Here is a 17,030-nt window from a genome sequence, read left to right on the forward strand (position 1 = left end):
CCAGCTCTCCCTCTGTGTAGCTCTGAGTTCCCCTCCCCGGAGATCCCCCACCCTGACCCCATCACTTCCTGCCTTGTCTTACGGACACATGTGTCAGGTGGCATCTTTCCCAAGGATCAGCTGTACCTTTTGCACCCTGGACTCGCCAGCATCTGACACTATGGCTGGCATACAGCAGGCACTCATTAAATGCTTGACACTTAGAATTAAGATGAACTGAATTTCTGGAAGCCTTAAGTCTTTGGAGAACAACTGTGGCCCTACCCCAAGGGCAAGCAGGGAGGCCCAGCACAGAGGGTCCCCAGGTCCCCTCCTGGCGTCCCAGCCCAGCACCTGAGGGGCCCTACCAGACCGCATGCTCCGCCTTCTGCAAACGGCTGTTGGGGCAGCAGCTTGGGTAAGTTCCCCTTCCGCTTCCTCCTGCCTCCTGTCCTGCTGCTGCTGCTCCTCTGGCGGGGCGCCTTGCCAGGCTCTCCAAACCCCTGGAGCCCGCGGAAACGCTCTGTGCCCTGAGCTGTCACTGACGCTGCCTCCCAGGCCCGGAGCGCGATGCAGGCCATCAAGTGTGTGGTGGTGGGAGACGGGTAGGTACCTGGCTGCACCTCCTCACCTGGCAGAAGCTCTCTCCTGGGCTACCCCTGAGGCCCGCCTGCCCTAGAGTCTCTGGGGGGCAGCTGGGAGGAACCACTGCTCCCTTCTTGTCCTGGGGCCCAGGGAGAGCCCCCGAGGTGGGCAGAGGACAGCTTCATCCTCTTTGCCCACTTCACTCCGGAAGCTGCCTGGGTGGAGGTGGGTGGAGGTGGGTGGAGGGCACAAGACTGAGGGTGGAGGTGCCTGGGGCCCTTCACTTGCACCCTGAGAGCTGGAGCAGGTCTCTTATGGGAACCATCTTCAACTCTGTGGATGCAGGTGGGGGTTAGCCTTTTTCATCAGGCTGACCTGAGGCTGGCTTGCATGGCTGTGTGTCCTTGGGCAAGCCACAGAGCCTCTCTGAACCTCAGCTCTGCCATCTGGGAAGAGACCACGCCCCCGGGATTGATGTGAGGGTCACCTGACATATTTTGAGTGGCTGTCCTGTGCAGAGAGTGCTCAAGAAGTATTAACCCCCTTCCCCCCTCCGGTGCTGTCCCCTCCCCCTCAGCCTGCCTGGTTGGGGAGGATGTGGGGGGGGTATGTGGGCGAGGAGCAGAAGGGGGAGGGGGACACGAAGGGAAGGTGCAGCAAGGAGAGATGGGAGGGTGATTGGAAGGGTCAGTGCGGGCCAGGCTGGGCTGCGGGGGGTGGGGGGGGCTGGGGGGTGCCCTCAGCTGTCAGGTCTCAGTGGCCTCAGGTTGTCAGGTTCCCGCGGGTGTCTGTGCAACGACTGGTCTAAGCTGCCCATCTTGGTGCTGGCCAGCGACAATGGGTCCAGCCACCTGGGGTTTTCCGTGAGTCCAACCCAGCAAACCCCCCAGAGTTTCTAGCTGGGCGGGCCTCCCTTGCAACTCTCCCATTCCACACAGGGGCAGCCTGAGGCCTGAAGAGACCCGGATCTTCCCGGGCCCGGGTCACCGTGGCCCTGACCTGTCGGCCTGACTTGGGCTCTGATCAGTCTCATGGGAGTGGGTCCATTTACCAGGCAGCCCTCTGCTGCCGGCCTGGCCTTATCTGCCCCTGGCCCAGCCCCGCTCACTTCCTCTTTGTATCTGATCTGAGGAGGGGAGGGCAGAAGCCAGCATTCAGTCATTCAGAGTCACCTTGGTGGCAAGCTCTGGGGAGGGCAGCGGTGGGGAGAAGGTGGCCAGCCTCTTCAGCACAGGACGTGGTGGCAACACGGGAGTGGAGCTGGAGGGGACAGGGCTACCCCTCTGGCTGCTGGATTTCCCACTGCATGGCCCAGGCCCCCTCCCAGCCCAGCGGCCCCGCAGGCCCAGGGAAGGCAGCACGCCACGGCCATCGCTGGCACTGACTATGGGCCAGGAGCTGGACCCCCTGGAACCCCTCCCATTTGATCTTCCCACCAACCTAATACTAGGCCCATTTTACAGGTGGGAAAATTGAGGCTCAGAGAAGTCAAGTAATTTGCCCAAGTCCTCATGGGATTTGAGGCCAAGTCCCTCTGACTTCAAAACTCAGTGCTCTTAACCACTGCTCTCTCGGGTGTGGGGTGAGGTGGGAGGGGAAGAGGAGGGAGGTCAAGTAATTTGCCCTAATGTAGACAGGCTGCTACACTGTGCCAGACGTGGGCTGGCTTCTTCTATGGGCTTCATCTAATCTACCACTCAGCGCGCTCGTAGGAGAAGTAGCTCATCTTCTCCCCATTTTCTAGATGGAGAAACTGAGGCCTCTGGAAGCTGAGTGCCTTGCCCGGTGAAGCTGGTGTCTGGAGCTCTGGAGCCCAGGCGCGTGATCGCAGAGCCCTGGTCAGGCACTGTAGCTTGTCCTGTTCAGTGGTCTCCTGGCTATCCCCCCGCCCCCCGGCCCATTCTTTTTTTGGGAGGCTGCACACTTGCATTATTTTATTTTGCTTTTCTAGTCTGAAGCTACTATCATGGGTGTTTAATTATACAAATGACACAAAAAATAAAAGACCAAGACACCCAGAGTGAGATGTATGGCAGAGATGAACTGGTAGGGGCGGCTGGCAGGGGCAGGGCTGGGAGCCAGGAGCCTGGGGATTCCCCATGGGGGTCCCGGTGGAGGGTGACGCCCAGCTACATCCCACCCCGAGACCCGAGGAGTCCAGGACAGGGAGCACCCATCACACTGGGGGTTCTGGCTGAGGCGGTGAGGGGACTCAGCACCACCAGATGGGGACAGAGGCCTAGGCAGCCCCCGGCCCCTTCTTAACCCTGTGCCCCACATCTGGGTCACCTGGGAAAGCTGGTTAAAAATACAGATTCCGGCAGCCCCGGTGGCTTGGCGGTTTAGCACCACCTTCAGTCCAGGGCATGATCCTGGAGACCCGGGATCAAGTCCCACGTCAGCCTCCCTGCATGGAGCCTGCTTCTCCCTCTGCCTGTGTCTCTGCCTCTCTCTCTCTCTCTGTCTGTCTCTCATGAATAAATAAATAAAATCCTTAAAAAATAAATACATAAATAAATAAAAATTAAAAAAATAAAAATACAGATTCCCAGTTTGACCCCACCCCCCATGATCAGAATCTCTGAGGTAGGACCCTGGAGCCTGCCCTTTAACAAACACCCCCGATGACTCTCAGGACTTGGGTTCGGGACCATTGAGGTCGGCATCCGCAGGTGGGGACACTGAGGCCTGGGGAGGTGGGCCTGGGTTTTCCCTGAGGGCTGGGCTCGGGGACGGGGCAGGCACCCAGAAAGCTCACAGTGTCAGGGGCAGGGCCATGACCGCTGTCCTCTGGAACTTCCTGTCTTCCAGAGCCGTGGGCAAGACCTGCCTTCTCATCAGCTACACCACCAATGCTTTCCCAGGAGAGTACATCCCCACCGTGTGAGTTCTGTGGGTGCGTGGGGGGGGCGGCTGGGAGGACGGGAGACACATCATCGCCAAGCCCGCCTCCTTCCCAGGCACGTCCTGTGTGCTGGGCCCCGGGGTGGGCACCTGGGGGTCTCTCTGCCTGGCGGGGCTGCCTGGTGACCCTAATGACCAGTGTTGCAACGTGGCGATGGGGCACTGGGTATCCCCCCGCCCCCCGGCCCCCGGGGAGGGAGAGACTGGGCATGGTGGGGTGAGGCAGGAGGGGAGTGGCGCCTTGATGGGCCTGGGCGGGAGTGGGACACCGGGCTGGATTTGGGCAGTGGGGGATGGGGGGAGGAGGAGGCCGTCAGGGCCTTGACACTGGTGGACAGACAGCAGGACAGGGGCTGTCGATGGAGAGGGCCCAGGGAAGCCCTGCCCTCCTGTCGGGTGTGGAGGCGGGTGTCATTGCCGTGTTAGGAGTTTGTGGGTGGCAGCCTGGGTGGGGGAAGGGTAAGTGGGGAAGCACCAGCCCTCGGAGGCCCCAGCACTCATTGGACAACTTCCCCACCCCAGCACCGCACTCAAGGCTCGGTGTGGGCTTCTCCCGACCTCCCCTTCCTATGTCATGGCCCTGTCACTGCTTCATGTTCTGTCTGCTGGTCCCCACCAAGCACTCCCTGGGCATTTCCACTTCAGGGCCTTTGCTCAGGCCGTTCCCTCTGCCCGGAGAGCCTTTCCTTCCTACGTGTCTAAGACCTCCAGGCCAGCTCCTCCTCCGGGAGCCATTCTCATCCAGCCCCAAGGACCTCTCACCCCCTGGAGTGACTGTATCTGATCTTCCCCGTGACTCTGAGTCTCTGCAGGGCAGGGAGCCTCACCCAGTTCTTGGGTGCCCCCATGATCTTATGCACACTATGATCTACACATTGTCTTATACACGATGGACGCGTTTTGAGTTGACCTGAATTGAACTTCATGGAGAGGCCCCCTCGGAGGATCCATCAGAGCTGCTCTCCATCTACTGAGCACCTACTGTGTGCTGGCCCCCGCACAAAATGTCACCCATGTGTACCCTCATTTGATCCTCAGGAGAAGCGGGTGTTCTACCCAGGTCACCCACGGGGGTGAGGCTCAGAGCAGCTAAGGGGCCAGCGACAGCCCAGGACACTGGCCAGCACCTCGACCTGGGCCGGAAGAAGGAGGTAGCCAGGACACGGCAAAGAAACCAGGGCAGGGAGCCTGCAGCACTGGTTTTGGCCCCAGCTTGGCTCCTAAGGCCCCAAATGCCTGGTGCCAGTGCTTGTCCCTCTCTGCACTTGCCCTATTTGGACCTTTGCCATCAGTCATCAAATGTTTATCAGGCACCTTCTAATGCTGAGGGAGGGCTGGCTCGAGGCGGGAGGTAAGGCGGTTCCTGCAGAAGTTCATTGTCACCAGTGGCATGACTGCACCCCTGCCCCTGCCTGTCCCAGCTGGGCTGGGGGCCCATGTGCTGAAGAGCCTTAGACCGATCACTTCCCCTCTCTGAGCCTCAGTTTCCTTTTTCTAAGGCCAGGGCTGGGCTGGGCAACCCCAGGCTCACTGCCAGGGTGCCTCCCGTGGCCAGGGAGAAGAAAGGCGTGTTCTCTGGTGCAAGATGGTGGGACTAGCTAGGGCCAGTTGTTCTCAGCGACTTGGAGAGCCCTGGTGCCTGGTGGCCCCTGGTGGGCTCGGGACACCGGACGCCCTTGCAGGACAGACAGAATGAAGCAGGCAAGGTCTATGTTCCCAGGATTCTGGGGAGTTGGGCAGATACTAGGGCCATGTTGAAATTCTTAACCTTTGAGCAGGAGGTTTTGCATTTTTCATTTGGCATCAGGGCCTACAAAGGATGGTCCAGTCATGCATGTCACCCTCCTTTGTCATCTTAGGCCAGAGTTGCTCAGCTCTGGACAACCCCTCCGAGGGGCTCCTGCTACAATGCCTGTACTCTCGCTGCCAGGGGGAGATAAATCATGCTGAGCCCTTGATGTTGGAAGTTGAGGGTCACTGGGGAGAGTGGAGTTGGGGAAAACAGGAGATCTCTAGCACAGAGATAAAGGTGGGGGTACCTGCTGGGGTTCGGGGCTGGGAGGGTTTGCTGGGGGTGGGCGGGTTTGCTGGGACCTGGAGGCATGTGCTGCTGCACATGATCAGATAAGCAGGTGAGCTGAGCTCAGCTCATGGTCAGGGTGGGGGTTAACAGCTCAGGGTCACACCCCGTTTCCTCAGATGGGGGGACTGAAGCCCGCCCTGTGGATGGTCTTGTGCTGGGTGTCAGGGATACCAACACATGGCAGGAAGACCCTGTGATCTAGGGGCTCTCTCCTTCTACCTCTCCCCTGTACAACATTCTCAAAAGGAAGCCCAGATGAATTTTCAAAAATGAAAATTAGATGCAGCCATACCTAGGCCTAAAAACCCCCCAGGGGTCCCCTTCACTCTTGGGACCATCTCTTCTCCTGGCATGTGAAGCCCTGAATGGCACCTGCTCCCAGTCTCACCTCTGGCCATACCCCCGCTTACCCACCCTCTCCAGACTCCCGGGCTTCCTTGCGGATCCCAGACACACCTGTCCCCACCTGCCATGCCTCTGTCCTCCTCCTTCCCATCACTCAGCTCCCTGTTCGGGGGTCAGCACCCTGACCCGCCGTCCCTCCCGGCACCCAGGCCCCCCATCCCACCCCGCTCCATGTTGTTCAGGCCCTCTTCCTAATCTGACTTCCCCTGCTGGCAGGGAAGCTCTGGGAGGATCAGGGCCCTGGTCTGCCCAGTTCACTGCCATCACACCACCTTCTAGGGCAGAGTGAGCACATCACTGGTGCTTTGCAGTGACTGGATGTGCTGGCCGGCTCTGAGAAGGTGCCAGAACTCAACCACCAGTGGGTAGCTCAGGGGTGGGAAGGAGGAACATGTTCGTGGTTAGTTTAGGTCCGATTGGCCAGTACTTGGCGTTCGCCTTCATTTCACCTCCTAGCAAGTGGAGCCTGGTAATCCATGAACACGGAGACACCAGCGGCCCTGCCGGGCTCTCACTGCCCCTTGCCCCTACGCCTACCACCAGGGGTGTGATTCGCTCACTGGGCCCTGCTGCCTCCAGCCTCCCTCACTCATGCACCCTCTTCTGTCCCCTCATGGTCTGCCTGGGACACCCCCCTGCCACCCTCCCCTCTCACTACCAGCTTGGTAAGACCCTCCACACTGGTCCCCCACTGCCCCTCTGACCCTTCTCCCAGACTTCTCCATCCAGTGGCCAAGAGGAGCCTTTTTTTAAAAAATATTTTATTTATTTATTCATTACAGACACACACACACACACACACACACACACACACACACACAGAGAAAGAGGCAGAGACACAGGCAGAGAGAGAAGCAGGCTCCATGTAGGGAGCTTGACGTGGGACTCGATCCCTGGTCTCCAGGATCACACCTTGGGCTGAAGGCGGCGCTAAACCGCTGGGCCACCTGGGCTGCCCAAGGAGCCTTTTCTAAATGCAAATATGATCACGTCACCCCCTGCCTGGTGAAGCCTCTCAGCAGGGCCCCGTTGCTCTGAGGACCAGGATCAGAGTCCCAACACCCCTCCTGACCGGGTAAGTCCCCCGCAGTCCCCACGTCACCAGCCATGCATACTCCAAGGTCTCTGGGTTCCTTGAATACACCACCTTCCTCTCTGAGTGTGGGCTTGGGTGGGGGTCAAGTGATGCTGGGTGCTGAGCCCCCTTCCTCCTGCCCCCAATCCCCTCCTCCTCTCCATGCCAGGGTCAGGGCTGGGCCTGGAGCCCTGGGGATGCAGAAAGAGGCCATGGACACTTTGGGTGAAAACACTCCTCGGGCAGGTCACTCCCACTTTCTGAGTCTACACCCTCAAGTGTAAAATGGGGACAATGATGGCATCTGCTAACTGGACCCACTTAGGTGGTCTAAGTAGAAAGGGCCTGGAGCAGTCATTGACACCCGCGGGTGCTCAGCAAACATGAGCCATCTGGGAAGCCCCATGCCCAGGCTCAAACCACCCACCTTCCAGCCATGAAACAGCCCCCGTGTTTACCATGTGGGATTTTCTGAATTGGGGAACAGCACTTAGTCCTGGCTCTGCCGCCAACTGACTGTGAGATCTTGGGCAAATGCCTTCCTGTCTGTGGGCCCGTTTCCTCATCTGGAAAAAGGGGTGAGGACTGGCCAGGCTGGTGTGAGGTTCCTCTGGTCCTGGCCGCCTGTGAGTCTCAGGAAAGGAGACCCCTGGGAGGCGCGGGTCCCCGCTGGCTGCCTGCGGAATCTCTCTGGCTCTGGAGGCTGGACCTCTGGGGAGGGACCAGTGGGTATGTGTGAGGACGTGGAAAATGAGATCACTCAGCTCCTCAGCATCTCCCCTCCGGGTGGCTTGAAAGTCCTTTCTCTTCGGATTTTCCTAAGGGCCACGCGAGAGAGGACTTTTTTGCACATTGAAGAACGTGAGGTTCAGAGAAGCTAGGTTACTCACTCAGGGTCACACAGCCAGGACGAGGCTCACAAGGAGCCCTGTGCCCTCCTAGCTCTGGGTAGCTGTCCCTGTAGAAATCACAGCCACGCCCCCAGGGCATTTGTCCACTTGCTTACAAGAGGCGTCACAGAAGGAGCAAGGCTCAGTCCTGGCTCCTTCACTTATGATATGGAAAAGTCACTTGACATCTTGAGGCCTCAGTTTCTCCATCTGTCCAATGGGAGTAACTTGAGGTCCTTTTCTCGGGTTACATGGGACTTCAAGATCTAACGTATAAAGGTCCCTAGCCTTCTGCCAGGCCCCCAATTCGGTGCTTGGTGCTGCTACAAGGTCCCAGGACCCAGCTCTAAAGACCCCATCACCACGGCCCCTGAGACCCTGGGGATGGCTCTGAGAGGACCATGCCTTTGGGTCAGAGAATCTTGGGAGGCTCTTTGGTCCCAGAATTTCAGGCTGGACACTAGAGAGGAGAGTGTCACCACACCCTAAGTGTGACCCAAAGGAATGTTTCTGACTGAGGCCAAAGACAACCCTAGGTGCTTCTTTCCCCATCATGCCCTGTGGTGTCTCCCGGGACAGTGCCTTATTCCTGAAATCCCATGGCTGTATGGGTGGCATCCAGAGTTGGTACACGGGGCACCTACTACGTGACACGTGCTTTACTGGCCTCAGGATGCAGGGAAGAGCAAGCCAGGCAGGCTCCCCCGCTGTTTGGGCAAAGATTGCTAGGTTGGGGCCTGGACTAACTGGGGGACCAGGGAAGCCTCCCTGAAGGAGGTGACCTTGAGATGGAGCTAGAGGTGGGTGAGTAAGAGTCAGCTGGGCACTGGGGATGAGGAGGGAGGGAGGAAGAAGAGTGGAAAGTCAGAGGAGGAGTGTTTATAGGAGCTTCCAGGCAGTAGGGAGCGAGAGGAATGGAGAGGTGACCAGAACACTCCATGGATGAGTACGCATGGTATATACTTCATGGTGTGCATACTCATCCATGGAGTGTTCAAAATCTCAGACTGCTCACTTTTGTGTGTTTGTGTGTGTGTGTGTGTGTGTGTGTGTCTCAGAACAGGTGTCTTTGGAGTTACTCTGAAGCATTAGGGCTTCTTCAGCCTGTCAGTGAGCGGCATTCTGTGAGGGCTTCCTGGAGGAGGTGGCATTCCAAGGGCTTCAGTTCAGTTTGCTTTAGTTCCAATCCACCTGCACTCATGGGTGTGAAGCCTGAGACTGCAGATGAACCCGGCCTGGGCCCTGCCCACTTGAGCCCATGGCCCTTGGCAAGACAGAGACACATTAACTGAGTGTTTAAGGTCAAGACAAAGCAGTTGCCTGAGGGAGGGAACAAGGAGCTGTTTCCAGGTGGGGGACAGGGAAGGGGGTGGCCTGAAGGCTTCCCCACAGAGGAGGAATTGCCTGGGAAGGACTTTGAAGCATGAAGAGGAGACAGGGTGAAAGGGGGTGGAAGGGTATTCTAGAACGAGGCACAGGCAGGAGTGGAAAGCCTGGAGAGTGGGCAGGACCCCATGGCAGGTCAGCGGGAGTATTTCGACAAGGAGAGGTGGGGAAGGGCTTTCTGGGGAGGAGCAAGGACAGAGAGGTGGGCAGTGGAGGCCTTGCTTGCCTGGTGTATGAGGGGAGGAGAAGGAGGAGGAGCCTGAGGTCTCAGTGGGCCAGGGCAGGGGACAGAGAGCAGGGCCAGCGTGGGTGGCCTCAGTGAGGAGAGACAAAGTGATGGCCCTTAGCCCTCCCAGGCAGGGGGTGAGCACAGCTGGACACAGGGCCGCGAGTGCTGGTGTGAGCCCTGGAATCACACACAACTGGTTTCTCACTTAGTTTGGCCAGTCGCTGGCTGTGTGGCCTTGGGCAGGTCACTACACCTCTCTGATCCCAGTCTTCTTTTCCACAGGCTGAGAAACCTGCACCTTCCTCTAGGGGGTATGTGTAGTGAGAAACCCAAATTGTTGCAGTGAATTAAAAAAAAAATCTGGAAGCTTGTTTGGTTGCCCTGGGGGCCCCTCTGGGGCTGGCGGGAGATTTTAGCTGTTGATGCCGGACACAGCATGCATCTTATCTGTGTGTGGGGGCAATTCTTGAAACTGTCTGTGAGGATGGCTCTCGGTGTGCTCTCCAGAGTGGCCTGGAGGACTAGGGACTTAGTGTCTGAGGACATCCTTCTGCCAACACAAAATAGAGATGCTGGATAGGAAGCCCCGGGTCCCACCGTGCACCCTGCAGCGCCGCTGGCCCTTCCCAGTCCCTTGCCCATCTCCTCCAGAGACTCCCCTGCACCACCTCCTCCTCTCAGGGTTTGTTCAGGGCAGCGGGGGAGGCACCCAGCTGAGATGGGGTTCAGCTGGGGGAGGCCTCAGTCCAGCATAGGACGTGGGAAAAGTTGATACTGATGGAGCCTTAGAGGGAACAGTGTGCAGCCTCCAAAAATCACCTGTCGTCAGGATAGGCAAGGGCCGAAGGGTGATGGGAGACGACGCTTTCCTCTTGATGCTCACCTGCATTTAAAACTTAACTAATGTCACGAATCAGCAGTGAGAAAAAAGAAAAGGAATGAAAGCCGAGGGCACGGAGCTCTGGGACTCTGCCCCTGTGGCCGTCCCTTAACCTCCCCGGGGTTGCAGCCTCCGCACCCCACGAGGGAGGCTGGATGGGAGGGCCCAGGGGCGGCTGACCCTTCCGCTCACCTGCTCCCCGCAGGTTCGACAACTACTCAGCCAACGTGATGGTTGACAGCAAGCCGGTGAACTTGGGACTGTGGGACACGGCAGGACAGGAGGACTACGACCGCCTCCGGCCACTCTCCTACCCGCAGACGGTGCGCTGCCCTGGCCTCCTCCCTGGCCTCCTCCCGGGCTGGGCTCGCCCTGTTGCCGAAGGGGCCACATCCGGGCCTGGGGGCTGGGGGTCCCTGCCCTCCTTCGGTCCCCCTGTTTTCTCTCTGCCCATCTCCTCAGCCCCTCTACCCCATGGGCTCTGGCACCCCCTGGCTCCCAATGATTGGGGGGCAGACAGACCCTGGATGAGGCTCCCATGGGGACCCCAGGACTCTGAGCCCCTGGAGTAGAGGTGGGGGCCTGCCTAGAGGTGACTGCTGGACGTGAGCATCCTTGGCCCTCCCTCCAGCCTGGCCAGGAAAGGGCTGGTGCCCGGGGAGGAGTAGGGGCTCTGGTGGCTCGCCCCTGACCTCACCTTCCCCATCTGTAGATCGGGGTGGGAGCGGCACCTGCTGCAGTGTCATGTGAGGATAAGCTTCGAAGGACAGGCCCTTCGGAAGGGCTGGATAAACAGGGGTGGGAAGGGCCCGGGTGGGAGGCTGCCAGGCCTCCCCTCGTGGGTGACTGTTGCCTGCTCTGTCCCCAGGACGTCTTCCTCATCTGCTTCTCCCTTGTCAGCCCTGCCTCCTATGAGAACGTCCGAGCCAAGGTGAGCAGGACAGGGTGGGGCCTGGGGGGGCGGGCAGGTGACCCTGAGCAGGGGAGGGCCCCGTGACTTCAGGGCAGGGGCAGGGGCCGCAGAGAGCATCCCCAGTGCCTGCCCACCAGGGCTGGGGCGGGGTGGGGGGACTCGGGGGGAGACTCAGAGGGGGCTCTGAGGGGGCTGGGGTAGTCAGCTTTACCCCGCCCTCTATAACCTTGTCCCTCTCCTCCCCGCCCAACCTCTGCCTGCCTTTCTCCTCTCATGAAATCTTGCTGTTGCCTCTCCTCACCCCCTTGTGCCCCCTCTTCTCTTCCATGCTTGGTGCCCCCTCCTGCTCACGCCTATGCGCCCTTGGGCTGCCCCCCCACAACTTCTTGGTCCTGCCCCCCTGCCCAGTGGTTCCCCGAGGTGCGACACCACTGCCCCAGCACGCCCATCATCCTGGTGGGCACCAAGCTGGATCTGCGGGACGACAAGGACACCATCGAGAGGCTGAAGGAGAAGAAGCTGGCACCTATCACCTACCCGCAGGGCCTGGCCCTGGCCAAGGAGATCGGTACGGGGCTCGGGCTCAGATTGGGGAGCTGGCTGCCAGAGGGGCCCGACTTGGGCCTGGGCCAGGCTGTGTGACCCTGGCTGAGTCTCTGTGCCTGTGTTTCCTCATGAGCGAAACATGGCATAGTAATCATTCCCAGCAGTTGGGGGGCATCAAATGAATTCACACCCAGGGAGCTCCCAGCTCGGCACTTGCAGGCCGCACTCAGGGCAGGTCAGCAGCCGCACATGCGCCCCGTACGCAGACACTGAAACAAGTGCACTGGAGCTGATGGAGCAGGGATAGAGTGAGGTGCGCTGTGGTTGCTCTGAAGACCAGTTGCCAGGTCAAGCTTGCGTTGTCCAGGAAGGCTTCCTGGAGGAGGTGCCTCTGCCTTATTTTGAAGGGTGATTTCTCTCCTCTCTTTCCCTGGCCTCCCTCCTCACCCCAAATGCTCTTTGCATCCCAATCACTGGGCCAGAGAAGTGAAGTGACTTCTCAAGGTCACACAGCCAGAAGGTGTCAGATCTGGGATTTGAATGCAAGACAGCAGATTGCTGGTTCAGAGGCCCTCCTCCCGGGGGCTCAGGGCTGCCCATATCACTGATGGGTCTGGCCTCTCCCCTGGTGCCTGGGCCTGCTGTCCCGGGTCAAGCCCTGACTGGCCTGCAGCCGGGAGATGGGACACTTGTCCATGAGCCTGGCATCCCTAGCTGGGTGGGGCCGCAGTGAGCGGTGATCCAGCTGCCCGGACACTCTGCCTCAGGTTTCCGCAGGTCCAGGGTTTGGAACCCCAGTAGGTAGGGCCTCCCCACCCCAGCCCTGCCTTGGTCTCACCACTCTTCCTTCCGCCGGAACTGGGAGGGCTCTGGGGACTCACATCTCTACAGGAAGAGAAACCGCAGCTGCCACCTCCTCCTTCCTGTGACTTGTCCAGCGACATGGCCATCTTCCTCAGGGGGCCTGGGGCTGCTTCTTAAGCCTTGAGTCCCCAGCCCCATCTTGGGCTCTTTGGTTCCTCAGCCTGCTGGCTTTCCTCACAGATGTGGGGCTTGTACCCTTGCCTTCTCTTGTTCTCTGACCGGCCCCAACTCCTTCTGCCCCCTGCTGACTCTCTAGCCAGCCTTGGACACGTCCCCTTCTAAAGCACCTGCTTCAGGACAAGGAGAGGGGCTAGAAGCCCGGATGCTGGTCCTGGCTCCAGCCATAACCATGTGTGTGGCCTTGGGAACGTGGCTCCCCTTCTCTGTGCCTCAGTTTATCCATCTGTACAAGCTGGCCTGCGAGATCCTCAGAGGTCCTTTCTCCTTAAGGAGGGGGCTCAGGGTCCTGCCTTGGTCTCTAGCCAATCTCTCCTGGAGCTGATCCCGAGTGGGGAGGGGCAGGGGCAGTGACTGTGAACTTGACGAGGACCAGCCTCAGCCACAGGGGGGGTCCCGAGGGACCCACAGCTGCCTCTGCCCTGAGCCTGTGGTGGTGAGTTGTGGGGCCAGTCGAGGCCCCAGCCGATAATCACAGCTGGCTGATGAGACTGAGCACTTCTGGAGTGCCGGGCCCACCTTGTTCTCACAACAGCTACGAGGGAGGGTCTCAGTGCCCCCACTTTACAGAACTGGAAAGTGAAGCTCCAGGAAAAGTTGTTGGTTCGAGGCCACCCAGCCAGGCTGGGGCAGAGCCCAGATTCAAAGCCGGGCTGCCTGGCTCCATTAGTCATGGTCATTGGGGCACCTGCTGCCGCCTGCCCACCCCCTGGCCCTCTGCTGCTCCTCTGCCCCACCTGGCTCAGCTTGACAAGCTGTCCCAGGTCCCCATGTCCCAGACAGATGGGAGAGTGAGGCACAAAGAGGGGGCTGGCTGGCCAGGCTCCTAGGGTAGACAGAGGCAGCGCTGAAGGGAGCCTAGCAGCCTCCACCCTCACCTCTACCCCTGCTCAGGACCCTTGCTCTAGAGGCCACCAGGCCAAAAAGAGCAAGAGGGTGGCAGGGTGCAGGGACGTGACAGTTGGCCAGTGTAGAAGAAGTGGACACTGGCTATGGTCCCTTGCAGGGAGACAGTGGCCAAATGCCCGGTGACATGATTCTTGGCATAAGGGGTTATAAGGTGATGAGGCTCCCGGACAGAACCAAGGGCACTCTGTTCCCACCAGCCAGGCCCTTGGGACCACTACCCACGCTCCCCGGTCGGAGTATACTCCCAAGTGTGCCGGGGATGTGCTCTCTGAACCTGTCTCCTTGTCCCCGCCTCATCTTTTCTTTCTCTCTTTCCAACCCCAGGGCCTCTGTGGGCTTCCTCCATCTGGAGGTCCTGGCTCCCCTCTCCCCAGCTGTGTGTCTCTGGGCCCCATGCTTCCCCCCCTTAGCCTGTTTCCTCATCTGTAAGTGGGGAATCACAGTATTTCTTCACAAGGGTTTTGGAAGCACCCAGCTCGGTGCTGGGCAGAGAGCAGGTGCCCATCAGCGCCGGTCCACTTCCTTCCCCCACAGGAGCGGACTCCAGGGTGAGCGCAGAGTTCCCCTTCCTGCCCTTCTCTTTCCTCTTGTTCCTGAATTCAGCCCCCAGCCCCCTTCAAAGAAGGGGTGTTGTGGTTCCTTACTTCACGGAAACTGTGGTGTAGTGGTCATGGGAACTCACACAGGCTCCTTCCGGAGGGTCATGGAACACTGGCCCTGAGAGCGGGAACTCAGCCTGCCTTTCTGGCTGTCTGCTCCTCAGGCTCCTGCCCGGAGCCGTCAGGTGGAAGAAGGCTGGTCCCTTCAGGGGGGAGGGAAAGCTCTCTCCTCTTGTTTCCCTCCCTGGCAGCCCCCAGCCACCCCGAGGTGGAGGAGAAACTTCCAGCACGTGACTCTGGACAGATGAGTCCCCGCCTATGAGTCTCAGTGTCCTTGTCTGTAAAACGAGGTGACGCTAAGGAATGGTCAGGTGACATTTGGAAGGTCTTAGTGCCTGGGCCATGAGGGCCTCCTGGGGGAAGCATGGAGGCAGGTGTGCGGCTGTTTTCTAGAAGAAACTGAGGCATGGAGAGATTCAGTCACTGTCATGTGCTCGAGCCCCTGTCTCCGCCAGGAATGCCTCCACATTCCTGCCTGCCTTCCACAAAGTAAGGGCTTCCGCATTTAAGAGAGGTCCGGACCTGCCTTGGGGGGCTCAGCCTCTCCTTTGGGGATCAGGCTCCCTCTTCCGGGCATGGGGCGGCGGAGGCAGAGAGCGGTGGTCACCCTACCCCACGGCCTGGCACAGGGGGGTGCTCGGGAGAGGTTTCTGCCCATCCCCTGACCTTGGCCTCTGCCCTCTTGCCGCCCCACCCTAGACTCTGTAAAATACCTGGAGTGCTCGGCCCTCACCCAGCGAGGCCTGAAAACTGTCTTTGATGAGGCAATCCGGGCGGTCCTGTGCCCCCAGCCCACGCGGCCACAGAAGCGTCCCTGCAGCATCCTGTAGGGGTAAGAGCACCCCTTCACTGCTTCCCCACCGCCCCCCACCCGCACACAGCAGGCTCGGCCGGGGAGGGGGGGGGGTGTCTAGCCACTGCCCAGTGGCCTCCCGTAACTCTGGGAATAGCATTTAGCCCAAGACAGAAGGCGGGGGGGGGGGGGGGGGAATCAAAGTGGCCTCAGTTTCCCTATTTGCCTGAGCCAATCCAACTCAGGAGAGCCTTCTTGTTTCCAAGAAGGAAGGTGCAGGGTATGGTATCAGAAAGTGCCAGAGCCATGGCAGGCTTCCACCCTGCCGACCCTGCAGGAGGCCACGGAGGACAAGGGATGGAAGGAGAGCCCAGTGGAGTCAGGGAGACTCAACACCCACAGAGAAGGGTGGAGGCAGGGCAGACTGAGCTGAGAGCCCCTGGGGCGGAGGAGGGACCAGCATGGGGTGGAGGCTACCTGATGGGGGGACAAGAAGGGGGGAGAGGGTGCTGTGTGGTGGGCAAGCAGGGTGGGCTGGTGGGAGCTCCAGCCCCGAAAAAAAGTTGGGAGGTGGCAGCGAGCCTTGAGTCGGGAGCAGGCGATCTGCTTGTCCCTAGGTTCTCACCCCGCCCCGCATGTCTTCCTTCCAGGTTCCACCCAGCTTTCCCAGCCAGATGGTTCTGACCTCCGGGGCCCTCACCCAAAACCCAGTGGCACCCTGGCTGGCCCTGCTGTCCCCTCCTCGTGGTGTTTCTTAGCAGATGGCTGCAGAGCTTGGTTGATCATCTTCTCTGGGCTGGAGGCCCCCTGGGGCTGGAAGGCTGTGAATTTGCAGGCTCTGCACCCAATCCCTTCCTGCTCCTGCCTTCACAGGGGTCAGAGGGGAGCCACCCTTGCATTACGTGCCACATGTGGAAGCATCTGTCCATTTACCCCAGGCCCGCCCGATGCCTGAGTCCCCTCTGGAAATCTCAGGCCGGATGGTGCCAGCCACCACTTGCGTACCTTCAGGGGTGGTCCCTCCTGAGGCAGGCTACTCCCGTATTGATGGTCTTGCTTGTCTGCAAGTTCTCCTTCTACTGAGCTAAAATGAGTGTCTCAGAAGTTTGCACCTGCGGCCTTAGTTCTTGTTTTTGGGACAACATAAAACAAATAAAATTTTCTGAATGTTGGTGGGTTCCTGCAACAGCCAGTCAAAAACCCGGGTCCAGCTGGCTCCTGCCATGTCTCCGATCTTTGTACGCTACTCACAGGATCCTGAGCTACATTTGCCTGTAGAAGTCTGGATACTTTCAGACTCTGCCAGTCAGGACTTTTGCCATTCCTAATTCAACCTGCTTAAGCAGGAAATAAATCTATCGATCCAAATTTGGAAACATCAGGGGGGCTCAAATCAGGTCATCAGGGCTTGCTGTCCTGCACCTCTTTGCTCTGCCTCCTGCTGTCTGGTTCATTCTCAGGCAGGTGACTCGCAGAACATCCTTCCAGGTTCAAGACTAGCAAAAAAATCAAAAAACAAAAAACAAACAAAAAAAGAACTTCTGCCCCAGGCAAAGTTCTAATCAAGGTTTACTCTGATTGGACCAGCCTGGCTCCCAGACCCCACTTCAACCAATCATATTTGTCCCCGTGCTAGAGCCAGGAGTGGAGGCAATCCCTTAAAAACCTGGCGTCCTAGGACACAGGGGTTGGTTCTCAACAAATGCAGAGTAAGACCTGGCTGGAATCTGGGGCTGTGGGTGTCGGGCAGCCA

General features: G+C 59.2%; 1 protein-coding gene across 2 annotated transcripts; it reads left to right on the forward strand.

Moving 5' to 3' along the window:
- Positions 1–409: 409 nt before the first annotated feature.
- Positions 410–16,477, forward strand: RAC2 (Rac family small GTPase 2). 2 transcript variants are annotated; one of them, XM_041754021.1, is made up of 7 exons: positions 410–584; positions 3,376–3,447; positions 10,622–10,739; positions 11,285–11,347; positions 11,738–11,897; positions 15,114–15,117; positions 15,184–15,244. In XM_041754021.1, exons 1-7 carry the CDS (start codon positions 550–552, stop codon positions 15,242–15,244), a joined length of 513 nt encoding a protein of 170 aa, XP_041609955.1. In that variant the 5' UTR covers positions 410–549. The 2 variants fall into 2 exon arrangements, with proteins under 2 accessions (XP_041609955.1, XP_041609954.1); XM_041754020.1 differs by lacking the exon at positions 15,114–15,117 and adding an exon at positions 15,928–16,477 and having other exon boundaries at positions 412–584; positions 15,184–15,316.
- Positions 16,478–17,030: the final 553 nt, after the last annotated feature.

Source organism: Vulpes lagopus, chromosome 5 (genome assembly GCF_018345385.1).
Source record: "Vulpes lagopus strain Blue_001 chromosome 5, ASM1834538v1, whole genome shotgun sequence".
Classification (NCBI taxonomy): Eukaryota; Metazoa; Chordata; class Mammalia; order Carnivora; family Canidae; genus Vulpes; species Vulpes lagopus.